The sequence below is a fragment of the Trichechus manatus genome, unplaced genomic scaffold (assembly GCF_000243295.1).
Source record: "Trichechus manatus latirostris isolate Lorelei unplaced genomic scaffold, TriManLat1.0 scaffold00037, whole genome shotgun sequence".
NCBI lineage: Eukaryota > Metazoa > Chordata > Mammalia > Sirenia > Trichechidae > Trichechus > Trichechus manatus.
Window position 1 is genome coordinate 15423183 of NW_004443973.1, and position 26818 is coordinate 15450000.

Below are 26818 nucleotides of genomic sequence, written 5' to 3' on the forward strand. Positions count from 1 at the left end.
ACTGAAGCCACTCCCAGAGGTCACTATTCAGCCAAATAATAGACTGGCTTATAAAATAAACAATAACATCGAAGAGGAATGTGCTCCTTAGAACAATCAACTATACGAGACCAAGGGCAACATTTGCCTAAAAGCAAAGATGAGAAGGCAAAGGGGGCAGGGAAACTGGAGGGATGGAAATAGGGAAGCCGGGGTGGAAATGAGGAGAGTGCTGACACATTGCAGGGACAGCAATCAATGTCACAGAACAATTTGTGTATGGATTGTTGAATGGGAAACTAATTTGCTGTGTAAACTTTCACCTAAAGCACAATAAAATGTTTTAAAAAAAGATAAGGGGCAGGAGCAAGAAGGCATAAAATTTCAGGCACAGCCTCCCTCCTAACTCTCCCCTGTCCACCTTGCTCTTGTTCTTGATTCACTATTATCTCTGGCTCATGCTTGACCTCACTCTAAGAACAGTTCCGGTCCTGGGCAGAAGGTCTACAAGAAGCCACTATCTCAGAAAGTCACTGGCTCAGAATGAAACTCCCTTCTACCCTAAGGTCTTCTGCCTATTATCCTGCCCCTTTTCTACCACCCCCTCTTGGCTTCAGCTTCTGAGCCTTTATTTCACAGTCGCCTAACCTAGATGGATCTGTCTCACTTATGTCTCGTCTACCTGTTCTTATTGACCTATTTTATTTGGACTTGCTCTATGTCCTTCCTCATCCCTCAAGTCTGGTTCGACTCTTTGTAGGTCTACTGTATCCTCTTATCACCCAAGCCCGAAGGAAAAGGACATCTGAGTTCTAATCTCTAGTCTGCTATCAGACAACTATGTGACTTCAGGCACAAGAGGTTGTGACATAAGGTGCTGTGCTGGATCATCTCTAGGGTCTCTTAGAATTCTGAAACTCTAAGACCAGGGAGCCTCTTCCCTACCTCTCTCCACCCATTCATCTTCTGACTATTTCATGAAAATAATCAAGAGTGCAAAGTGCTGTAACAAATGGGTAGGGCCCCATCACCCATTTTAGAAAGATGAACTTGAAAAGGTAACACAATTTTATCTTTATTTGCACCACATTTTAGAGTTTACAAAGTGTCCAAGGTGGTGTGTTCAGTCTTATTTTATGGCTGGGTAGCTGTGTTACCAGTATTTGAAGGTAGCTCCTCAACATATGCGGCAGGAAAATGGCCTTTCTTTCCATTTAAAGATCCAAACCACCATCCTTCTCCTTTTTTCTCATGTATAGCCACAATGTCACCTGTGAAAAAACACATTTAGTTGTACAGTCTAATGGGTCTCCACAGTCTGAGCACATGACTGAGCCTGATGGGTTAGGCAGTTTTAAGGGGATTCTGCTTTCAAGGAGTTACTTGGTAGCATCTTCTGCATTTGATTCAGAAGAAGGAGAATTTCTTGAGCACCTGCTGTGTATAAAGCAGACATAATGCAGAGAATACTAAGAATAAGATAATGGACAATGGAATTATGTCATTAAATGATTTTCTTCAAAACAAAACCATGGATCATATGTCATTCTAGTGACAACTGGCTCTTTTTGTATTTAGTTGATGAGTTGTCACCATAGTTTTTCTCAGTGTCAGTGCTTTAAGGGTTTCACTTGTTGGTGGCCATGATCATTTGGTGTGTTGACTACTGTGAGTGTGTCTTGGCTACCACACTTTTCTTGAGATAAGACAGCTTCTCTCTATCATACCCGGCTTCACAGTCCAAAATTCCAACTCACAACCTTACACAGAAATATAAAGTTACCCCCAGATTTGGATAACTTCAACAAAACATCAGTTTGAAGATGGTGTTGTCTTAGGCTGCCGTTGAGTCAGTCCCAACTCATGGTGACTCCATGCACAATGGAATGAAATGCGGCCAGTCTTGTGCCATCTCCATGATCAATTGCAGATCTGACCAGATCGTTGCAATCCATAGGGTTTTCATTGACTGATTTTGGAAGTAGATCAGCAGACCTTTTTTCCTAGTCCATCTTAGTCTGCAGGCTCCTCTGAAATCTGTTCAGCACCATAGCAACACACAGCCTCATGTGCTGGCTGCACAAGGGGTGCAATGGCTGAAAATCGAACCTGGGTCTCCCACAGGAAGATGAGAATTCTGCCACTAAACCACCAATGATCTCATAATTTGAAGAAAATATTTCTTTAAAGCATCGTTCAAATACATAGAATTCCTAAGAAACACACAGCTCTTCTCCAAGTCTCTAATTTTTTTTGAAATACCATTCTGAAATAAATAACCCTAAAGCTTAACCCAGTGGCCCAAATCCTCCAGCTAAGCCCCCTCTCTTGTAAGAAAGATTTCTTTCTGGCTGCTTCCTGCAATCAGAGTAGAAACATCTGCGTCCTTTCAGATGCAAGAGCTACTTCTGTTCTCTTAGCATCTTTCTGAGGTAATTTTTCAGTCTCTCTCTTTTTTCCCAGTAGTTTTCTTTGTAAGACAAAGGAGACTGTTAAGCCCCCTTCTATCTTCCCTTAGTCATAAATCACTACTCTTGTAGGAGGTCACACTCAGTCTAATTTCTCCCCTCTAATGAGTTCTCTCAGGTCAGTAGATCGTTTGACATGATCTATTAACAGGAATTGAAACAAATGATTTAAAATCTTATTGCCAGCTTTCCTAAGTCTCCATTTTCCCAGTTTCATTTAAAGTAAGCACTCAAAATAGAATATAAAGTATAAGAGGCTTTGCAACCAACAGAGAACCGAAAACAAAAAAGATAATTTATTGAGTAACTCAAACTTAGAACCCTCGTGTTCCAGATGTGTGTGAACCAGTGGCGTCTGGGGACTGTGTTTTTTATTCATATAGAAAGCGGGAATACAAAATTTCATTTACCTACGTATTACATACTAGGTGTATAACCTTAGGATAACATGATGATTAGTGAGATCACGTCTATAATGCTTCAAACTTTTAAGTAAATACATTAGTCCTTGATGAATGTAGGAAAGTGTCTCTTTTCTGTCTCCCTTTTCCTTGCGTTTGCTATACCTGAGCTAAAAGAAAAAGCAATGGCCTGGAGAAGTCTGACTTGCAAAGTGAAAAGGAAGCACCCACTAGCCAATAGCAAATACGTGGTGTTCCTGTTGTTTGGCTTCAAAAGCCATCTTGAATTTCTATTGCCTCTGGGAGTTATGTGATAAGAAGCTTTCTCTTATACATGACTTTTTCTTATTAGCCCCTCCATTTCCTGATCTTTGTCTTAGCTTTAACATCCAAATTTGGTTGCCAACTGGTCACATAAAGACTTTTTCTTTTTTAATAATGTTGAAGTCTACATACCCCATAACAGAATATCTTCCCACATTAAATAAAAATTTGTGAAACAAGAAACTCTGATTCCTTAGATTGGCCATAAAATACTTTCCTGAAAAACATTAAGCTGGGGGTCAGTTGACCAGGGTTCTAGAACTTGCTCTTACACTAAGCCAAGAGAGGAAGTCACTTCACCTTCCTAGGTGCCTAGCTTTCTGAAAAATAGGAGGTAGAACTATATCTCTAATGACTTTCCACTATTGACATTCTATACCAGTGTGGCACTGTGATTAAGAACATGACTCTGGACCCAGAGTGCCTGGGTTCAAATCCTGTGCCGCCACCACCTGTGACTTTGACCAGAGTATTTAACTTTTCTGTGTCTCAGTCTCTTCACTATAAAATGGGAATAAGTAACAACAGCTACTTCAAAGGGTTTTTGGTGAAGATTGAATTGGATAATGCTCTTGCAACAGTGTCCAGCACATAGTAAATACTGAATAACTGTTAGTTGTTACTATTACATGTGCTTTAGTATTTGATATGCTTTATCTGTATCTTCTAAAAAGAGTGATTCTATAAACCTGGACTGACTTAACATGGTAGTCTGCAATACTAAGGTAGGTGTTTTATTCATGTTAAAAGGATCCCAACATTGAAGGCAACTAAAATATTTGAGAATGACTCTTACCTTTTTCCAAACTCAATTCATCCTCTTCCCTGGCTTGAAAAGAATATAAGGCTTTGCAAAGACCATTGCTGAGCTGGGCCACATCAGAGGCTGAAAGATGGATTAAGTTGTAATTATTAATGCTGTGTCAGTAGGCAAAATGAATGTGATTGGAAGCTCTTTGGTTATTTAACAGTTTGGAGCAGAATTTAAATATATTAAAACTTTCTCAAAAGGAAAGTTTATAATGTTATATAGTAGCCATTCCTCGTGCTGTGCCATTGATGGCTTTTGTGTGGCCTTTCTAGCCATGGTCTTGTAACTCCCACCCAAGTGGTTGGGTGGAACTGTGCAAATAAGATACTTGTGGCCCACCAAGGGGATTGGTCCATTTTGCCATCCCGCTGGGCTTGAAATGAGCCATCCCAGAGGAAAGAGAGAATCCCACCACCACCAAGGAAGAACAGCCAGAAGCAGAGAGTGCGTCCTTTGGACCCGGGATCCCTGCACTGAGAAGCTTCTGGAACCAGGAGACAGAGAGAGAGAGCTCTTGAGAAGCGGTGGCAGAGAAACAATGGCAGGAAACAGTGTGGTGGGCTTCCCAGCCCACTCGATAAAGCTGAGTGCCTTTGGGTAGCAGGCTTGCTGGCCGAGTACAGTGCCTCTGGGAACTTATTGGTAGAGCTCCAAGAGCTTTGTAACACTTGCCCAAGCAAGGTAGAGGCTGAGGGCCAGTGAGAGATGTGCCTGCGGGCACAGCTGAAAAGAGGTTGTCCTGATGGAAGAACTGTATCCCGAGTGTTTCTGAGCCTGAATCGTAACTGTTACCTCCCTAATAAGCCCCATAATCGTAAGTATTGTCGGTGAGTTCTGTGTGGTCATTGCAATGAACTATCGAACCCAGCAGAGAAGTAGAGAGTGCCATGGGAGGGATGATTGATGTCAGAATTGGTAAAGATGGCGTGGAGAGGAGGCACATCTGACCTTCGCCTCCTAGGAATCAGCCTTGGGCTGTTAATGTTGCTTGATTCTCCTTCCCCCTTGTGAAGTTAGAGGAAGTCAGACACCACCCCCATACCATTTTTACACCTTGATTCAATAACCATTATGACTTACCTACTATGTGGATGGTGCTGTATATATTATATAACCAAAACCCATATTATGATACAGAAAATATTAAGTTTGGAGAAAAATTACTGTAGTAATAATAAAAATAAAGATGACAATTTAAAAAGATTTGTTCCCCACATGAACGTACTGCACATCAGTTAGATAATTTGTGTGGTATTTACGTGCATGTTTTGGAAAACACACACCAGTTATGCCATTCATGTACAGAAAGGGAATGCTGGGGAACGTGCACTTGTTGTCATCATCCCTCAGTGCTAATGAATCTGCTTCAATGCAAAGGTGACTCTTTAATATACTGTGCAGTCCATAATGTCCTGGATTTTACTGAATCTCTTTTTTTTTTTTTTTTTTGCCAATTTCTAATCAAGAAACTAGAGAGTCAAAGTTATGGTCATTATTTGAAAAGTGATGGTCTTTGACATATGTGCGCGCACGTGCGTGCATGTGGGTATGTATGGTGTGAGTAGCGTGTGTGTGTGTTGAAAGGTGAGGGCAGTGGGGTGTGGATAGACAGCTGACTTATCACAGATGACTGAATAAAGAAGGTGGGTTCAGTTCCAGCCCCAGGTGTGGTCCTGGCAAACCACCCAGATCACCATGTTTCTCCCAGAGAGGACAGGATTTCCATGGAAGTTTGGAGGTTGTGGAGACAGGCCTGCCAAACTCCACACAGTGGCTTTGAGGTGGTTGTGTGGACAACAGATTGCAGGCTGTTGGAATGAAGTGAATGTCGGTCATGTGGCATCTCAGGTACCTCCTCATATTATAAAATACTTTTCCCAAACTTCCACCCTTCCTGACTCCTTCATACTTTTTGTACTATGTTACATACACTTAAACCTATAGATTCTAACAAATTAATCACTCCTTATTGGAATGTAAATTTCTTTGAGTAGATATTCGTCAATGTTGTTCTGAAAATAAAACTTAAAACTTAAATGTGGCAATATGCTTTACTGATAGGACACAGACCAAAATAATTCTAGGCATGGGGTTACCTAAAGACGAAGAACTTGGATTGCTCTGCCCACCAGAAGAAGCCTTGCTCATAACATTCTCTAGTCTCTTCATCATAAAAGGCCGAGATATTTTCACATAGCTATGTGTCTGCTCCTGTTAAAACAGTTAAAAAAAAAAAAAAAAGCCGTTTTTAACAACATTGCCATCACATACAGAACACATTAACTGTTTGCACAGGAACTCCCCTATATCTCTAGGCATGATAACAATATTTATAACATTACTTCTACAAATTCAACTTTAATTGGTTTTAATACAACTGAAATGATCACAACTCTGTATGTATGATTGAGACAATTTTAGAGCTCTTGACCCATTTTGAAAGAAAACTGTCTTTTCATTACAAGATGGTTACAGCTCACCCTTCTGATATATTAATGGAAAACAGCTACTACCCATGTGTATTCATGTCAATTCCTGAAGAGTATGATACTGGGAAAAAACATGTGTATGAATTTTAAAAATTGTACTCATGCATTATCTACAGTATGTGCTGTATTAAACACATGAAAATAATGAAAATCTCACAATTTTTGCTTGTATGAATACTAAAATTTTGATTTAATAGAATTTTTAGTATAAAAACAAATTTGAAAGATAAAGTTAAGATATGAAGAGGAAGGGGAAGGAATTCAAGGTGTTTTTAAACCTTCACAATAATTCAGTCTACAAAGAATGTATCCAGTGGTGTTTAGCTCTTGTTATTGCGCCTAAAGGGAATACAAACAGATTTTAAAATTCCACAGTTAGGATTTGGGACACATAGCACATGTAAGTCACAAAAGCTTTTTTTACCCTGATGCTACTTTAAGACACTCTAGCCAGCAAGCCCAGCAACCAATCTCTTCAAATTTTACCTTTTCTTTCCACTTGAAGATGCAGGTGCTACAGGGATGTGGGGGTTTAGGTCTTTGCTCAAGTTCTGCTAATACTGATGACAGTTTATAGGAGTTTGCTTGCAGAAGGTCTAGTTTCAGATTGGTCTGTGAATACATTTATTTGGCCATATGAGTACATTTCTAAACAGTGAGGCAAAACTGGATGGTTAAAGAGATATTAGGAAAACTTTCTAAATGACAAAAAATCTAGAAAAATACACGTTCAACTCATATATGGATATGCAAAGAAAATGCTGAAGAGAAAAAAAAAAGATCCTTTAAGCAGTCTAAAGGAAATCTTTAGTAGTGGAGTACGTCTTATTCTAGACAAGACAGGTGAAAAGAAACCTTGATTTATATATGAAGTGTCCTTCTCTGGGTAAAACAAAATCTACTAATCTCTCCAGTTTCCCTCCACCCAGACACAGAGCACTTGTAGTGAAGTTACGTGCACATTTGGCAATCACTACTAGAAGGTTCATGCTTGCTCCTTCACTAGATCATAAACACTGTGAGTTCAGGGTTCAGGTCCTCTCCTACTTGCATCCCCCACAGTGTGAATCAGGCTACTGTGTACTCAGATGATACTAAGACACATTCTATGCTGGTAATGACCATGACAAAATTCTGTACCAGAACAACCACAGAAATAAACTTTTAATTCAACACCATCATAACATGTTCCTTGTGACATTATTTTGGTAAATATTATGATTTAAATTATTTACCTGAACATTTTGTACTGTCACAGAAAATGCCCCATAGTCTGTTTTATCACCTCATAAAAATTGTAGTCGTGTGTCATTGCAAGCACATTAGACTCTGTTCTCAAGTGAACAGAATGCAGCAGGCCTTTCTTTTCACAAGAAGTATGAGGTTTATTTCTATACCAGCATACCCAATAAGGGAAGCCTGTGCTCCAAACTAGACCAACTGTACCTGGTGGTATCTGCCTACTGTCACTAAAGAATTTTTTAAATGGCCAGTTTGCACAGAATTATCAGTCACCTACTTTCACAAAAGAATGAACAAATCTGTCTTGGAAGAAGTACAACCAGAATGCTCCTTAGAAGGGAGGATGACAAGACTTTGATTCATATATTTTGGACATGTTATCAAGACGGATCAGTCCCTGGAGAAGGACATCAGGCCTGGTAAAGTGGAGGGTCAGCGAAAGAGAGGAAGACCCTCAACGAGATGGATTGACACAGTGGCTGCAACAGCAGGCTCAACAACGACAACGAGTGTGGCGCAGGACCGGGCAGTGTTTTGTTCTGTTGTACATAGGGTTGCTGTGAGTCGGAACCAACTTGACAGCACCTAACAATAACAACAACTTTCACAAGAAAGTTAGGAAATATACAAAGTAAGGAGAGCTGGCACAGTTTCTTGTATCTTCAAGACTTTGCTAGAAATTGTACCTCTTCCTGAATTCTTCTCAGGTTAACCCCAGGTCACTTCCGATCACTCTAATCTCAGCAGAAACCCCATAGCTTGCAAACATAGGTAGTATGTATCTATTTTTTTCTTCCTATATAAAATTCATCTTTTTTTTTTTGCTAACTACTTATTTAATGTGAGTTCCTCCAAAGCAGCTGCTGTGTCCATCAATCTCTGCAAATGTCTGTGGAGCCCTGAACAAAAAAGCCAGAAGATCCAGCTCCCGGGCCCCTTTCTCTGTCACTTCCTCCTCCTAAAAACCTGGGCCTCTAAAGTTGCTCCTGGCTTCCCAGGAGCTTTTCTCTCACACCCTAGACCCCCTTCTCTTCCTTCTGTGTGGCCATATCTTTCATTTCTCCTGTTATTCTCTGACGACCCTGATGTCAGCTGGGGAATGAGTGGAAAACAGCATCTTAATAATAATTAGTAGTTTTGAGGCTCCTCATCTGGGCCAAGCACTGTACTAGCATTTTCTAATTAATATTTCATCCTCACTAAAACATTATGAGGTAGGTACTAATAGCTCCATTTTCCAAATGAGAAAACTAAAATTGTCCCCTTAAAAAACCATTTGCCATCAAGTTGGTTCTGACTCATGGCAATCCCATGTGTTTCAGAGTAGAACTGTATTCTATAGGGCGTTCAAGGCTGTGACCTTTCAGAAGCAGATTGCCAGGCCTTTCTTCCAAAGCACCTCTGGATGGGTTCAAATCGCCAATCTTTCAGTTAGTAGCTGAGCCCTTAACTGTTTGCACCATCCCGGGACTCTAAAGTTGTCCAAGATCCCTGTAAATGGCAGGGCTAGACCCAAAGACAAGCCTTTCTGAACACAGATCCCTTGCTTTGCGTCACTTGTCTTAACTGGGTTAAAGTACACATGGTTTCCAGGCTCCTCAAGGAATGACTGTATTTTGGGGAATTCTATTTTAAGAATAATTCTTTTCCTAGGAAGACCCCAAAACAAATATATCTAGGTAGTTGGATTTTTCCAGACCCTCAACCTACTTGCCAAGGGGTTGACCCTGTAAATTGACTAGATCATTCTATGCCATGAGAAAGGAAAGGCAAACAGAGGTGGAATGTGCCAGGAAGCAAGTTTTCTAAAAATAGCCCTTTCATCACTAAATCTAGGAAATTGCACTCTGCAAATATTTACCTCATCCATTAACGCTGCTGTGTCTTTCTGGCTCTTTCCATCGGAGAAAGAGGAGTTGCTGGAGTATGCATTAAGCATTCGTTCCAGGCCTGAAATGGAATCATGCTCTCAATCACAGTTCATTCTGTTCTGATGTGACACAGCTGGGAGCTGGTCACACTCAGAGAGAGCTTGAACCCAGAAATGATACCAGTAGGACTTCCTAAATGGCTGGGGGGGTTTCTGTATGTAGTCATTACTAAATTTTACTGAATGGATAACAGTTCATTTATCTTAGTTTCATTTAATAAGAATTGAGAAGTGCTGGTGCTTAAAACCTTTTCATGATCAGTGGTATATATAGTTGCACACCAACATTTTATGCCTCTCAGGTTCATTGGGAAGCTGCTTTCCCACTGACAGTGTATGCTGCCGCAAGTCTTTATGACTGTTAGAAACCAATAAAATGGGTGTGTGCTACAAATTACTGTTTCTACAGTGTTGCATGAGGTGTGTGTATTTTTGATAGGAAAAACAGAAATTTTGAAAAAAAATTTTCGGACACATATGTCCCACTGGACTTGGTGGGGGCGGGGGCTGAGAGGGGTAGAATTAGTGGGACAACATATGTCCCTCTGGACTCTCATACTTTGGTTGGTTGGCTTGTGGTGGGGGGAAAGAAAAAAAAAATCCATACTACCTACCAAAAATTCAACAACACTCAATGATTCAGCATGCTTCCATTAATGAAAACATAGTATCAACAAGAAATTCAAAGCAGAAAATAATTGGGTCTTGGAAGGGTTAAACTGTTCCAATTGTTATTTTCCGAGATGAAGTTTTGAATCTCAACATTACCTCAATGTTAGGCTCTTCCTCACTATGGTATTTACATTTCTAAACATTTTGCTATCTTGAATTTTCTATCAAGTGTTACATTGCAATATGTTATTCTGGGCCACATAAAACAAACTATACACATACTCCAAGTATTATGTAATTTTTATTATCTGCATCGCTTTAGACTTAACATTCTGACATGCCTGACTTCTAAGTACAGGATTGAATATGAACAAAACCCTTGTCCACAGAAGGTTTATCATGTTTTGAACTAAATGCATTGATCTTCATTCCAGCCAACTTCCTAAAGACTGTAAAATGCTACATTTCTGAAAATGGTAGTAAAATTCTTATGTAACATGCTGCCAAACCCCTGCCATCGAGTCAATTCTGACTCATAGCAACCCTATAGGACTGTGCCATATTGTTTCCAGGGAGTGGCTGGTGGACTCGAACTGCCAACCTTTTGGTTAGCAGCTGTAGCTCGCTGTAGCTCTCAACCACTGCACTGCCAGGGCTCCATAATTCTTACGTAGTTCTTGTAAATAGGCCAAAACCATTTTCATTTTTTTTTTTTACCTTTCCTTTCTTCTTTTTTATTTTTCTTTATTCATACAAATTAGGTTTGACATGTGGTTCCTTAAATTAGACGATCCCTGACCCAGTCAGCAAAAGCAGAATAATCCTGACTCTGAATGAAACTTCTAATACTTTCCCTTATTGGGCCATCCTACATGATAATTACACACCTTCTTTGTCCTTCGAGGCTTTTTCAATATCTCTTTGCAGTCTCAGCAATTTTGATTTTATTGAAGACTTTTGTCTCTCTTTATCCATTGCATTGTTAGGATCTTCTTCCTTTAGGAAAAAAAGGGGAGATGTTTAGCAAGTTAAGGGGAAAAAAGTAAGCATTGTTACTCCCAGTTGTACTGAGACTTTCATTGACTGTGTTTAATTTTTACTTTATGGAAGAAAAAAAGTTAAAAAATTAAAAGTAATCTTTGGTTTTACACAGATTGTTTCACTGTCCCACAGTGATTAAAAAGAAGACATCCCCTTTTCACAACTTGTGAGTACATAGCTGAGCATTTTCTTTCACAGAACAAACTGCTCTTGGAGAATGACCCTTATATGGTTATATCATAGTTGCTTGATAAATAAGACTACTTGTTGGATACTTATTACTTTCTATTTATCTTTGGAGTCCCTGGGTGGTGCAAACAGTTAACGTAGTCAGATGCTAACTGAAAGATTAGAGGTTCAAGTTCACCCAGAGAAGCCTCAGAAGAAAGGCCTGAATTTACTTCTGAAAAATCAGCCATTGAAAACTCTACGGAACACAGTTCTACTCTGACACACATGAGATCGCCATGAGTCAGAATCAACTTGACAGCAACAATTCTTGGTGTTTACTTATCTTTATTCAAGTTAGAGTCCTTCAATGACCCAAGTACCATATGTATATGCTGCTAGAACCACATCAGAGTGTGACAAATGTTTATTGAGTTCTGTATTGACTGGGAACTGGAACACACAAACTAAAACACACGTAGGATTTCTATTACAACAGAATAGGTTTATAGTTTTGTTTAGCCTTGAAGCACAACATTAAAGAGAACTTGCAATGCAAGGCCACAGTCATTCAATGCAGCCGGAATGGTGCAGACAGGAATGTGTGGCCTATTGGGCCAGAAAGCTTCAAGCAGGCTAGAAGACTTAACCAGCCCTTTTTTGGATCAAGTGGGAAGAGGGCATAGGGTAGTACAGGCATATAAACTGTGTGAGCAAAGGACACAGGGAGGACTGTGTGAAAACGTATCAGGAACAATACATACAGGAGTTGCTTGAGCAAACTTCTGAAAGAAAAAGTTGTCTAGCTAGTTTTGGCCAGATTTAAAGGGTGGAGCGGAGATCTTATCATGTAGGCTGCAAGGAATCATTTAACCGTTTCTGAGCTTTCACATGCACTATTTCAAAGTTTAAATGAAAAAAAAAGTTAGGATGATAGGCGTGGGGTAGAGTTGTGGCTGGATGTGTCTGTAGCAGAGGTCCAGAAACCTGTGGATTTGCTTCTAACAAATAGCATATGGCAGAAATGACGGGCTGTCACTTCTGAGATTAAGTTATAAAAGACTGTGACTTCCCTCTTGGACACTCAGGCTCTCTCTTGGATTACTAGTTCCGGGGTAGCAGGTTGCCATGTTGTGAGATACTCACATGGCAAGAAATTGATGGATGTCTCTGGCTGTCATCTAGAAGGGGAGGTTGGCCTACTGCCACGTGAGTGAGCTTGGAAGTGGATCCTCCCCCAGTAGAGCCTTGAGCTGACTGCAAACCTAGCGACACCTTGATTGCAGCTTGTGAGACTGCAGTCCTGAACCAGAGGCACCCAGCTAAGCCATGTCTGAACTCCTGACCCACATAAACTGTGAGACAATAAATGTGTGTTTTAAACCATTAAATTCGGGGATAATTTGTTAAGCAGCAATGACAACTAATACCGGAACCAATTATTTATAGATCATGAAACATGTCTGCCTGGCGTTATTGTTATCGAAGACAGTATGAAGATTCACTCTAAAATCCTGCTTGACTTTTTTCCCTTTCAGAAAAGACCAAAGATGTGTTTCCATTGCCCAGTTTGTAGACCACACACTTTTTTTAAAAAATTTATACAAACTATAAAAATTGTCTTTATTTATAAAACAAGATGTATTTCCTTTACAATTATATCATTTTTTTTTCAAAATGAATCTCTCACTACGTGACTAGAGTTTCTCCACTAATGCAACTTCCTTCCTTTACACGTACTTACAAAGTAATCAGTTAGTAGGAACTCAGATTTTTTTTCTGTAGACGATATTGCAGTTTCTTCCAGTAAAGACTGAATATCTTTCTCGGCATCTATCTTGCTGATGGCACAGTGAATCTGGGTGTGGCACTGCAATGCCATGGAAAGCAGAAAAATGTCACTGAATACATGTTTTCTGCCAATTCTTATCATGCATATCAGAAATAAAAAATTCTTCACTACTCACTGTGGTCAAGGTTTGACCAAAAACAGAAATATGCTGGTTGTACTGGTTTAAGTTATTGCATAAAAGTTGGATTCTTTCCTTCTCCAGCTCCAGGATGCTCTGCAAAGTATGGAAAATGACATAAGATCAGCCAGTTGTAATGGAAAACTGAAGTCACCCATCAAACATTGACACACATGAAAAAAGTCTAAGCTGTCATGATTGTGCCTAGCAACTATGTTGGATCCAAACCGAGGTGGGGGAGATCTGCAATCACAGGAATGTGATTCGGTGTCTATCTATTTATCCATCATTCTGGGGTTATTATTGACTCAGTGGTAGAATTCTTGCCTTCCATGCAGCAGACCCGTGTCCGATTTGTAGCCTATGCACCTCATGTGCAGCCACCACCCATCTGTCAGTGGAGGCTTGTGTGTTGCTATGATGCTGAACTGGTTTTAGTGGAGCTTTCAGACTAAGATGAACTAGGAAGAAAGACCTGGAGATCTACTTTTAAAAATCAGCCAAAGAAAACCCTATGGATCACAATGGTCTGATCTGCAACCGATCATGGGGGTGGTGCAGGACTGGGCAGCATTTTGTTCCCTTGTGTGTGGGGTTACAATGAGTCAGAGCCAACTCAACAGCAGCTAAAAACAACAACAAGGACTGATTTAACTTACGCATTTTTCCCATGCTTGTTTGCCTCAAAAGGCATGTAGACAGGTGCCATGTATTACCTGACATTGACAAAGAAGGGAAAGAAAAGGAGAAAAGGAAATACTTGAGAAAAATCTGTGAGTCATAGAGGAGAGAGTAAAGCCCAGTAAAACTCATGTCCATATCCTGGAAATGCACTCAGACACTGTCATGGATTGAATTATGTCCCCCCAAAAATATCTGTCAACTTGGCTGGGTCATGATTCCCAGTATTGTATGATTGTGTACCATTTTGTAATCTGCTGTGATTTCCTTATGTGTTGTAAACTTTACCAATATGATGTAATAAGATGGATTAGCAGCAGTTATACCAATGAGGTCTATAAGATTAGTTAGTGTCTTAAGCCAATCTGTTTTGAGACATAAAAGAGAGAAGCGAGCAGAGACACACGGGAACCTCACACCACCAAGAAAGCAGCGCCGGGAGCAGAGCGCTTCGTTTGGACCTGAGGTATCTGTGCTGAGAAGCTCCCAGAACAACGGAAGACTGATGCATCACAAGGACCTTCCTCCAGAGCCGACAAAGAGAGAAAGCTTTCTCCTGGAGATGATGTCCTGAATTTGGACTTGTAGCCTACTGGACTGTGAGAAAATAAACTTCTCTTTGACAAAGCCATCCACATGTGGTATTTCTGTTATAGCAGCACCAGATGACTAAGATAGACACCAAATATTTTTTAATCTTTTATAGTGCATATAGGGCATTCTGCTAGTCTCTGCAAGGGCAAAGATGGTGAGACACAAATTCTTTGCTGAAAGAGACTATTTGACAAGAGCAGAATCCCAAAGTTTAATCAATTCATAAGCCTAGCTTAAAATTAGGCCTGGGGATAAGGGCCCACTTTTTGAAGGTGGGAACATAGCCTCCCCATTTTGTGTGGGCTGACTAAATTCCATTAGTAGAGTTTCATGACTTTTAGTCAGGAAGGATAAATAAGAAACTGAGGGGCATCACACTTGCCTTGTTAGCTATTAACATATTAGAAAAAAAAAAATCGGTTATTAGGCTTTACCACTCACTGCTAGCCAAGTTGCTGACTGGTTGTTTTGAGGGAATGAGGTATGGAGAGGTTCAGGAATGAGACATCATCCAAGAAGGCTGAGTCAATGGGAGTGCATGGGGATAACTCCTGGGCCACTTGGGGGCGACATGGGGCTGCTGGGTATGCACTCAGAGCATTTTAAGCCTTAACAGAGGTTTCAGATGTCCAGGAGAAAGTTCTCCCAGTTCACCCAGAGGTGCCTTGAAAGAAAGGCTTGGCAATCTACCGCTGAAAAATCAGCCGTTGAAAACCCTATGGAGCAGAGTTCTACTCTGACACACACGGGATCACCATGAGTTATAACTGGTGATAGGAAGTAATATGGTTGGAGTATATTTTGAGGTCTTTGGCAGGGGTGAGGTGGAGGGGTGGAAAGTGTCACAAAGACCACCAGGCCTCTCTTGGCACACCTGGCCTGACCTGGTCCAATGTTCCTCTACATCCTTGTGCTTAGATTGCATCCACATTCTGTTGTTCTTTCCTCTAAGGTATACAGTCATTTTAACACTGCTTTTAAATGCAAGTAGTAAAAGGCTCAGGCAGTAACTATGAACATCTGTACCAATAACATGCAAATTTAGATTTTTGTGTGAAGTGTTCTGACATTTGGATTGGAAGGCCTGGAGCCCCACTCCCCACGGCCACCTTTTTAGAAGTGTTAGAAGATGAACAACTTTTGTAAATCAATGAGAGCCAAATGCCTTTGTTTCTACTGGCCGCCTCCTGAGTCTTTCTCCAAAATCACAGGCACTAGTCATTGGGATGTGGCTGTGGGTCCTTCTGTCTCCCAGATGAAGGATTAAAGACACAGTGGCCTATCAAATGTATTGCTTCTTCAAAGGGCTGAAATCATATGCATCATAACAAATACATAAAACAAATTCTGCTCAGTTGCTTAGGCCTTAAATGGGACAGTCTTCAAAAAGAAAGAGTTCTTACACCATAGAAAATCATCTAATAAGCAGCTGTTCTAGTTTAGCACAAAGAGCAAAGAACAGGAGAGAAAATAAAAGCCAAGTTTTAGGAACACATTGCATCCCTAATGGGTAACTGTTTCTTTACTTTGACAAGTGTTGAACCACCAGCATCAATTTGAGACTAGAATAACCTGTGTCTCTTGGTGGAGAAGGTAATGTTTAACAGATTTTAATTACTTTTCAGGGAAATCATTAAAATGATCTGGGTTTGCTCATGAAAAGAGGCTGAGATAAATTCCACTGTGCATATCTCATTTAATGAATTATTGCTTTCTATTATCTTGCTCTTTTTTTATAAAGCATCAGTAGAGAAGCCGTACTCGGGAGGACCTCAAATTGTCTTCTTGTGCTTTTACAATGCCACGTACAAACAAAATGTGGTCAGAGAATTATCATGAAACAGCAGATTTAAGAGTTGCTTGGGGCCCAGTCATCATGATAATTCATGCTCTTCATTCATTCTTTCAGTTTCTGCTGTCCAAGCCTTCAAGTTTGTACTACAGGAGGAGTTTGCAAAGGACTTGATTTTCATCTAATTTGCTTCTGTAAGATTGACAAAAGACATATGCTGTCACTAAAGCAGTGACTCTCAAAATCTAGTGTGTCCAGGGATCACCTGGGCTCCTTCCTAAAATTACCCAGAGGTTCTGACTTATGACAACAGGTTTGTTTTTTTTTGTTTGTTTGTTTGTTTTGGTTTAGGGGAGGCGTAGGATCTCAATACTACTTTATGGGTTTTTAAAAAAATAAAGAATCACGAAGAAATAGATTTTAAAATTATTTATAATTCTTCTACCCAGAGATGACTGCTGTTAACATTTTGATGTATTTCAGTCAAGGTATGTGTTTATGAAAGGAGCTCTGGTGGCACAACGCTTAAGGGCTTGGTTGCTAACCTAAATGTCGTCAGTTCTAACCCACCCAGCCGCTCTTCCCATGAAGATTACTGCCTAGAAAGCTCTATGGGGCTGTTCTACTCTGTCACATGGTGTCACTGTAAGTCGGAATTGACTCCACGGCACCTGACAACAACATATGTGTATGTATGGTTTTATCTCTCTAATCATCTATCAAATTAGTATTCTGTTTTTTCACTTTACATTATTCATGAGTGTTTTCTCTCGCCATTAGTCTAATTATTTCATAAGAGTCTACCGTGTGGGTGTGTAATGATTCATTTAGTTATCCCGTTAATGTTGGCTATCTAGATTGTTTTCTCCCTTTTACTTTTAATGCATTTTGAACAGAAATCTGTGTTTGTTTCCCAGCTACTTCCTCAAGATACATTTATAAAAAGGAAATTACTTTTCTCAAGCTGGCTCAGGGAGAGAATTGGGCCCTAATGTCCTAGGGCATCCATTATATGTAATGAATTATCTTCTCTCCTCTGCATCTAGAATGATACTAGTCATACACTATTCTTGAGAGACCTGAGAAGGTCACACAAATCATTTTCTGGGTTCTGAGGCTCAAATGAGGAACCCTGTTCGAGAAAGCAAACATTTTTAAGTTTCTTGACTATTACTGAAATTGGCTTTCTAAAATAAATTCCTTGAGTAAGTACTATCAGTACCAATCATAATGCTTGGTAGTGCGGCTACTATTTTTTAAAATATATTATAGCTTATTTCTATCAACTGGATTGGTTCTTCTTGGAAGGTAGGAAATATGGCTTGAACATAGTATGATTATGAAGTAATGATACTAATTTTGATGTGTGGCTTGTGGGATTGGTTTCATTACTTAATGGCCACATTTGAGACTTTATAATATTTCTTACAACATTTGGTAAAGTGTCTTAAACATAGTTCAATGAATATTCTCTAAAAGAACTTGTAAATCTAACCTGGAGAATAGAGGGGTAATAGGATACTTCTTAGGATCTTAAAATGAATTCCCATATGCCATTTTTACAGAAGAATTATGGGTGGATGGAGAAAAATGAAACAGAGGGACTCTATGTGTCCCATTTCCACCTCTCACGATTATAATAAAACTCTCCTTTGATTCGATTCAGTCCACCTTTGTTATTTATCTTCATGCATCTAGTATTTTACTTTTGATTTATAAGCACATAGAAACCATAGAATGAATAGAGTAATATGTGAATCCACAACACATTGGTATAGAATGAATATAAAAGCAAGGAAATACAAGTAAGGGAAGAATTATTGGGGGTTAGGGTGAGGCCAGAATAACTTGACAGAGGTTGTCTCAAGTTTGTTCTAATGGACGTGGGCCGACACTGAGGAGGCGGAAGAGAGTTCAAGGGAAACGGGTGATCTAAGAGGGAGAGGGAATGACAATCTGGTGGCTTTCAGCATCACCAGTAAATAACCAGTTGTTGTTTAGTTGATTCTGACTCGACGACTCCATGTGTGTCAGAGCAGAGCTGTGCTCTATAGGGTTTTCAGTGGCTGATTTTTCTTTTTCTTTTTTGTGCTTTAGGTGAAAGTTTACAGAACAGATTAGTTTCTTATTAAACAGTTAGTACACATATTGCTTTGTGACATTGGTGCCAACCCCTCAATGTGTCAGCTCTCCCCTTCTCGACCTTGGTTTCCAAATTTCCATTCGTCTAGCTTTCCTGTCCTTTCCTGCCTTCTTGTCTTTGCTTTTGGCTGGTGTGCCAATATAGTCTTGTATACACGGTTGAACTGCGTGTACTATTGTTTGTTTTATAGACCTGTCAAATCTTTGGCTGAAGGGTGAACGTCAGGAGTGACTTCAGTACTAAGTTGAAAGGGTGTCCGGGGGCCATACCCTCAGGGTTTCTCCAGACTCTGTCAGACCAGTAAGTCTACTCTTTTTTTGTGAGCTAGAATTTTGTTCTATATTTTTCTCCAGCTCTGTCTGGGACCCTCTGTTGTGATCCCTGTCAGAGCAGTCAGTAGTGGTAGCCAGGCACCATCTAGATGTGCTGGACTCAGTCTGGTGGAGGCTGTAGTACTTGTGGTCCATTAGTCATTTGGACTAATCTTTGCCTTGTGTCTTTAGTTTTCTTCATTCTTCCTTGCTCCAGGTGGGGTGAAACCAGGGGAGTATTTTAGATGGCTGCTCACAGGCTTTTAAGACCCCAGACACTACTCAATGAAGTAGAATGTAGAACATTTTCTTTATAAACTATGTTATGCTGGTTGAGCCAGATGTCCCCCGAAGCCATGGTCCCCAGCCTTCAGCCTAGTAACTCGGTCCCTCCGGGAGTTTGGATGTGTCTATGAATCTTCTATGACTTTGCCTTGGTCAAGTTGTGCTGATCAGTGGCTGGTTTTTCTGAAGTAGATCACCAGGACTTTTTCCTGAGGCACTTCTAGATGGACTCGAACCTCCAACCTTTTGGTTAGCAGCTGAACGCATTAACTGTTTGCACCACCCAGGGACTTTTGTTTTCAGTATAGTGGTAGCAATAAAATCAGGTTACAAGAGGGGTGGAAGGAAATCCTACTTCTCCTTCAGGAGATTATGACTTTGAGTTTGATTCCCACGATGAGCTCTATTTTCCTGATAGGTCAACATAGATCTACTCTATATGTATACCTTTACAAGCACACATGTACAGCTCAGTATAGTTTGGGGTGTGATTTTTTAAAATTAATTTACATAGATTGTATAAATGGTATGTTTCTTTCACATCATGCTTTTGAGATTGATCATGTTTAAGTATAGTTTTATTTCTTTTATTGGTAATCCACTTTTTAAATTAGAGCACATTTTGAAAGAATAATTTCTCTATCAATGGGTATTAAAATAGTGTATAATTTTTTTTTCCACCACAGAATTATAAACAATGCTGTAATAAATATTCTTCTACATTCTCACTTGAGGGGAACAAGAGTTCTTGTTTCCCAACATTCTTGCCAACACTTAATATTCTCACTTTTTAATTTTTAGCAAACAATTGAGCATTTTTTCATATGTTTAGTGGTGATTTTGATATCCTCTTCTGTGATTTGCTTGTTCATACACTTTGGTATTTTTATTGGATGATTTACTACGAGTGTTTCTTTCTTAATAGTATTTTATTGAGTTTTTGGTGAAGGTTTACACAGCAAATTAGGCTACCATTTAAGAATTCTGAACAAATTGTTCAGTGACATTGGTTACACTGTTCACAATGTGTCAGCATTTTCATTATTTCTGTTCTACTTTCCGTTCTTTCTTTATGTGTTAGTCTTTACTACTAAACTGTGGGCATCTCAAGTGCTGGGATGGTACTTTGTTCATTTCTGTGTCTCCAGAGCACAACACTATACCTGGCATACAAGAAAACTCCATATGTGGTTACTATATGAATCAGCACTCATGCCTAAAGCTCATTTCCAAGGACCTAACACCTAAGCCCTAGTTTATACTTTACTTTGACAGTACTTTTTGAAGTTATCTGAGTACTACTGTTGAGAATTAGGAGCAGAAATTCTGGCCAATGACATTCAATAAATTTTCACTAGTGATTGTATCCACGGAGAAACTGAAGCAATGAGAAGATATGAGATTTGTCTAAGGTCACAATTAAGAGTTAGGGTCATAGCTAAAGACAGAGATCAGATCTCATAACTGCACACATCTAACCTCCATTTTCAAGGCCGTGCAAGCCTCCATGGAAGAAAAAGAACTGGGACTGCACAGCTTACCTGGTAGCAGTTTTCTAGTGTTTTTTCCCATTTCAGTCTGGTAGAGTAGCCAGCCAAGTTTTTTTGGTAGTAATTTTCTTCTTCTTTTGCCAACTTCTCAGTTGATTTTTTCAGTTTATTAAGGAGCTAAAGTAAAACATCAGTGTCACATACTCATTAACACATTCATAAAAGCCCTTTGTCATTCCATAGAAAGAATTATATCTGTCCCAATTATAAGTTCTTCATCTCTCAGGTCAAGTCATAAATTCTATATGACAAAACCAAAAATCTTTCAGAAAAAAAGGATGTCAGAATCTGAAAAAGACCTAACGGCCTTTCAGTCTGATTCCTCAGTTTTACACATGAGGAAATCAAGGCCCTTAAATATATTAATTGGTTTACCCAAGTTTATCAAGACAAGGAGAAGGCCAAATCACAGGCAAGGAGAAGTAAGCAGGTGGGTATTCAAGCTCACAGATTGCAATCTACCAGCCTTATTTGGTAAATTTTTAGGCCCCTGCATTTCTTACCAGGACAGATAGACACTTGTGAGATCATATAATTTATAATACTAGAATGGGCCTGACACACTTACTTTACTTTCACTAAACAAAGGCAGCAGTCTAGCTTTGGAATCAGACTTCCAGGATTTGAGCCCTGGTGCTGGCTGCAGAGAAATTAAAGAACTTTCATAAGCAATAGTTTTCTCATCTCTGTAAAGGGGATGATAGCCCCTACTTCACTGGGATGTTTTGACGATTGCAGGAGATGATGCACATAAAGCACATGGCATACTGCCCAACACCTGATAGAGCATCAATAAAGATCAGTAAATATTATTATTACCATGGAGCTGCCAAGACAATGCCCAACATTCACTGTAAATTATGGACAGCTTGACCAAATGGTTTCTTTTCACCCTGCTCCCCTAGAATCTGCTTCTTCACAAAAACCTTCCTCTTGCCAATCACTAAAATCTTCTGTGCTGGTTGTTAAGTCTCCTGGAAAATTGAAGTAATACAAAACTCCCTGGACCAGGACAGCTGAAATTGTTTCTTAGAATGTTCAGGCAAGTCATTTCATGTCTCTGAGAAATTAGAAAGTTAGATTACGTGGTCCCTGGGAGGTGCAAATGGTTAATGTGCTCAGCTGCTAGCTGAAAGATTGGAGGTTCAAGTCTACCCAGAGGTGCCTTGAAAGAAAGATCTGGCTATCTACTTCCAAAAAGTCAGTCATTGAAAACTCTATGGGACACAGTTCTACTCTGACACACAGAGGGTCTTCATGAGTTGGAATGAACTCAACAGCAACTGATTGGTCTCAAATTTTAGTATGCTTAGTAATGACCTGCAGTGTTTGTTACAATTGCAGATTCCTAGATCCCACAAGTAGCAGTTCTGATTCGGTAGCTCTATAGTGGAATCAGAAAATCTGAATTTTCACTACCTCCTCAGATACACTAGTGGTCCTCAAACCATACTTTAAGGAATGCCAAGGACTTCTTTGACTTAAGCCACTTAGGAGTTCCAAGGACAGAGACAAAAGGCTTTAAAAAATGACTTACTTTATATTTAAGGACATTTGGACTAATGTTACAGTAATAAAGAACATTCATCCAAAATGTTGAATATTAACGCCACTCACTTTGTTATTCCAATTAATATAGTAGCCATTCAACTCTGATGTATGACCTGCACAGGGCACATTTGGTTTTGAATATTAAGTGTAATGTACCATATCTATCTGTAGAAACATGAGCTTGTGAATTTTAACTTGATAAAAATAGAATAAAAGGGCTCAAAGAGTGCCATGGCTAAACTCTGTGAGATCATTGTCCTTAGATTCTTAGTGAGAATGCTCAGACCCCCAGCAGTGGGAGCTGAGACTCAGTGAGACCTGAGACCACTGCTCAACATTCATCAGTCTACACTATATAGTTATTGACTGGAAGTTTCTACTTGGTAAATTTATAGTAAATGGTCCCAAATACTATAAAAGAATATAGACTCCTATATTCTTATTTAAGGACCTGCTCAGAAATCTTTACTAAAATTTGTGAGAAATTAAATTGTTTTTCTTTCCCCTTTGATTCTTCTTGGAATAAACATCTCATTCATTTATTTACCAAATGTCTGCCATTGAGTGCCTACAATGTGTCATGCGCAGTGATTTGCTCTGGGGATATAAATGTGAACATGACAGGTTCCTTTTCTAGTCAGGGACCCACACAAGCCATTACCATTTTGTGTGATCAGTGCTGGGATATACTTAGGTAGAGGGAAGTGATGTGTCTGATTTTGGATGCTGAGTATGACACAAGAAATGAAGAATGGTTTGGGCTGAAGATATTTATTTGAGTATTGTCAGCATAGACATGGTAATTGAAGCCTTAAGAGTACGTTTATTATCCATTATTTACTGAGTACCTGATATTGAGAGTTCTGTGTTGGACACAGGAGATACAACGGTAAGTAAACATACAGAGTGAGGTCCAGGAGAGGGATCCTCAGGAATAGTAATATATAAAGGTCAGGCAGAAAAAGGGGCATCCCTAAAGGAATCTAAAAGAAAATTGCTAGAGAAGTAGGAGGAAAACCAAAAGACTAAGAAGTTGCTGAAGTTAAGAGAAGAGTATGTTTGTAGAAGAGAGAGGTCAACGATGCTTAATACTTGCAAGAAATTAAATGAAGTAAGAACTGGAAAGTACCCACTGGCTTTAGCATCAAGGAGGACATTGTTTTCAGTGACAAGAACACTCTTAGTGGAATGGTGGGGAAAGTTTTATAGGAGTGGTTTGAGGAGTGAATGGGAGATGAGGAAGTGGAAACAGAGCACAGACAACCCTTTCAATAAATCTTATCATAAAGGGGAGGAGAGATGATAATAACTGGAGAGTAACAGGAATAGGGTCATGACTCTCCCTGTTCTTCCAAGATAGGAGTTGAAAAGTCTGATGGTATGAGAGAGGGAGTTGTCAAAAACGCAGGACAGAGGGGAATAATCAATAGAGAAGGGTCTCTGCGATGCAGGATGGGTGGGAATTAGAGCAAAGGATGAAGAATTGGTCTCTCCCATTGCAACCAGAGGACAGGAGGAAAATCTGCTTGTGCAGATGCTACTGCTTTAGTGGCAGCTGGCTAGAAGGTAAAAGTGTTCCTGTTGGGCAACTTCTATTTACTCGGTGAGGTAGGAGGCAAAGTTGTTGACTGAGAGTGGGTGGTGAGGACGTCGTTGTGGGGAGAATGGAGGTTTAGATCAGCTTCTGTTGAGAATAGAGCCCTGGTGGCACTGTGGTTAAGAGCTTGGTTGCTAACCAAAAGGTCAGCAGTTCAAATCTATTAACCGCCCCTTGGAAACCCTATGTGGCAGTTCTACTCAGTCACTATGTGTCAGAATTGACTCGATGGCAATGGGTTTTTTTGGTTCTGTTGAGACTAAGAGTCCCTGGGTGGTGCAAATGCTTAATGTGCTTGGCTGCTACCAAAAGGCTGGAGTTTCGACTCCACCCAGAAGTGCTAGAAAGGATTGGCAATCTACTTACAAAAAATCAGCTATTAAAAACTCTATGGAGCACAGTTCTACTCTGACACATATGGGGTCACCATGAGTCAATGTCGACTTAATGAAAACTGGTTTCTGTTGAAAACGGAATCTACTGTCTGACCAGGAAAACAGAAAGAATTGCTGAGCAGACAGATGGACCAGCACAGTCTGGAGATCACGAGCACTTCTATGTGAGATGAGAAAATGAAAGCTGTCTTAGGTGTTTAGCTTAGAACTCAAAAAAAAAAAAAAAGCTACTAGATTAGGTGATAAAGATGGTGTGGGGGGGTCTATGTTGTAAGACAGCCAGTGGTTACAGGACCAGCTGGAGAAGGAAGGGCAGGGGAAGGCCATGGACTTCAACTTCCTAGGGAAGCTGCTAATGAGAGAAGGAAGAGGAAATTCACCACTTTGCTGTTCATGTTCTTTCTTTCTTTTTGCTTTGCATCAGTAAAGAATAGCTTCTAATGAGGGTTCAGAATGCCTAAGACAGGTCCTGGTGCTTAGCACGGTAACATACTGCGGTTTAGCCTCCTCTGAAGCTGTCTCATTATTCTTTTCTTGTTGTGATCATTTTAAACTGTGAAGACTGACGTGAAGAAATAAGAATCTTATAAAATCTTGCTGACAATTAATTTAAGTTATTCAACTAATGTTTTTTTTCAGATGAAATGATAGAATTACCAATAGTGCACATTTTCCTTTCATTTTAAGAATATTTGAGGTTGCAGTGGCCCTGACTACATTTCCTAAAGGGGACTCCTTCTTTTGGAGAAGATATTGACTATTTCAAAGGTTTCCAATCTGGGGCACATAATATAAGTGGTGTGCAAGATAATCTATTGGGTGCAGGCAGAAAATATAAAATTTCTTCCCACACTCCAATATTATTTGTGTTATTTTTTTGACTTAAAATTAAGTTACTAAGCTTTATTTTTATGTAATATGTGGATGGACACTGGTGGCCACATGTGGGTATTTGTGGATTCTGAAGTGTGCTTGGGGAAGAGCGGAAATTCAACAACATGAGAATCTGACATGAGCCTTCCAAGCGTCTTCACTTTCAGCATCCTGGGACATATGGCTGTCTTAAATGTGCCTGGGTCATGTGGATTTACAGAGTTATTATCTAGTTTCAGTCAGGTGAGCACACACAAAATGCACAAATGTCTTAAAACCATTTCTGCCAAGGAGCTATAGATTGATGTTAATACTAATCATGTAAGCACAGGGAAGCCACAAGAACATGTCAGAACTAATGCTTCTCCTGCTCCTGGTTCTGAGTGCATGATCAGCCTCATTAAAAAATAAAATGTGGATAATCTAGCAAAATCAGACAAGAAATTGAGAAAGATATTAAAATTATCAAGAAGACTATTAGAAATATGAATTTATATTTACTAGGGTTAAAGCTGAACCTTGCCCCAAGTGTATATTTTGCCTGGAAATAGTACTTCATGATTGTATAAAGACATGATTGGCTAATCATTTAGACCACTGTTTATTCAATTTTTATCTCATGCTTTAAAGATTTCTACTTTGTTTTATAATGTGCATAACATATTAGCATAATATATAAAGTAACATATGTAATATACAACATGTATATTGTTGTTGTTAGTTGCTGTGAGTTGATTTCAACTCATGGCAACCCCATGTATTACAGAGTATAACTGCTCCATAGAGTTTTCTTGGCTGTAATCTTAACAGAAGCAGATCAACAGGCCTTTTCTTCTGCATACTGCTGGGTGGATTCATATCGCCAACCTTTAGGTTAGCAGTTGAGTGCAAACCATTTGTGCCACATGTATATTTTTTAACTTATTTGGGGTAGGAGTTGGGGAATGTTTTCTTAATAGGATTTCCTATTAAAAAATTTGGACACCACTGGTCTAATTGTCGTCTGTCAATGTTGTTAGATGCCATCATAACGACCCTATGTACAACAGAACAAAACACTGCCTGGTCCTGCGCCATCCTCACAATCGTTGCTATGTTTGAGCCCATTGTTGCAGCCACTGTGTCAATCCATCTTGTTGAAGGTCTCCCTCTTTTTCATTGACCCTCTACTTTACCAATCATGATGTCCCTCTCTAGGGACCGTTTCCTCCTGATAACGTCCAAAGTATGTGAGACAAAGTCTTGTTTAAAAACATACGTGGGATACCATCTCACCCCGGCCTTACCGGCACAAATCAAAAACACTGGAAATAACAAATGTGGAGGGATTGCGGGGAGATCGGAACTCTTACGCACTGCTGGCGGGAATGCAAAATGATACAACCATTTTGGAAAATGATATGGCACTTCCTTAAAAAGCTAGAAATAGAAATACCATATGATCCAGCAATCCCACTCCTAGGAATATATCCTAGAGAGGTAAGAGTCATCACTCGAATAGACATATGCACACCCATGTTCATGGCAGCATTGTTCACAATAGCAAAACGATGGAAACAACCTAGATGCCCATCAACAGATGAATGGATAAACAAACTATGGTACATACAC

At 39.7% G+C, this 26818-nt stretch overlaps 1 protein-coding gene across 8 annotated transcripts in view; it reads right to left on the bottom strand.

Moving 5' to 3' along the window:
- Positions 1-1031: 1031 nt before the first annotated feature.
- Positions 1032-26818, bottom strand: part of NOSTRIN (nitric oxide synthase trafficking) — a 71787-nt gene continuing 46000 nt past the window's right edge. For 4 of the 8 annotated variants that reach the window (XM_023730595.1, XM_004375594.2, XM_023730601.1 and 1 more), the window contains 9 exons: positions 20783-20908; positions 13433-13531; positions 13210-13335; positions 11144-11252; positions 9576-9664; positions 6959-7084; positions 6080-6194; positions 3969-4058; positions 1033-1250 (listed from right to left, as the gene is read on the bottom strand). In XM_023730595.1, the coding sequence (XP_023586363.1) occupies positions 1114-1250; positions 3969-4058; positions 6080-6194; positions 6959-7084; positions 9576-9664; positions 11144-11252; positions 13210-13335; positions 13433-13531; positions 20783-20908 (1017 nt within the window). In that variant the 3' untranslated portion in view covers positions 1033-1113. Of the gene's footprint in view, positions 1251-3968; positions 4059-6079; positions 6195-6958; positions 7085-9575; positions 9665-11143; positions 11253-13209; positions 13336-13432; positions 13532-20782; positions 20909-26818 lie in introns of all 8 variants that reach the window. The other 4 variants (XM_023730600.1, XM_023730598.1, XM_023730597.1 and 1 more) reach the window with 2 other exon arrangements.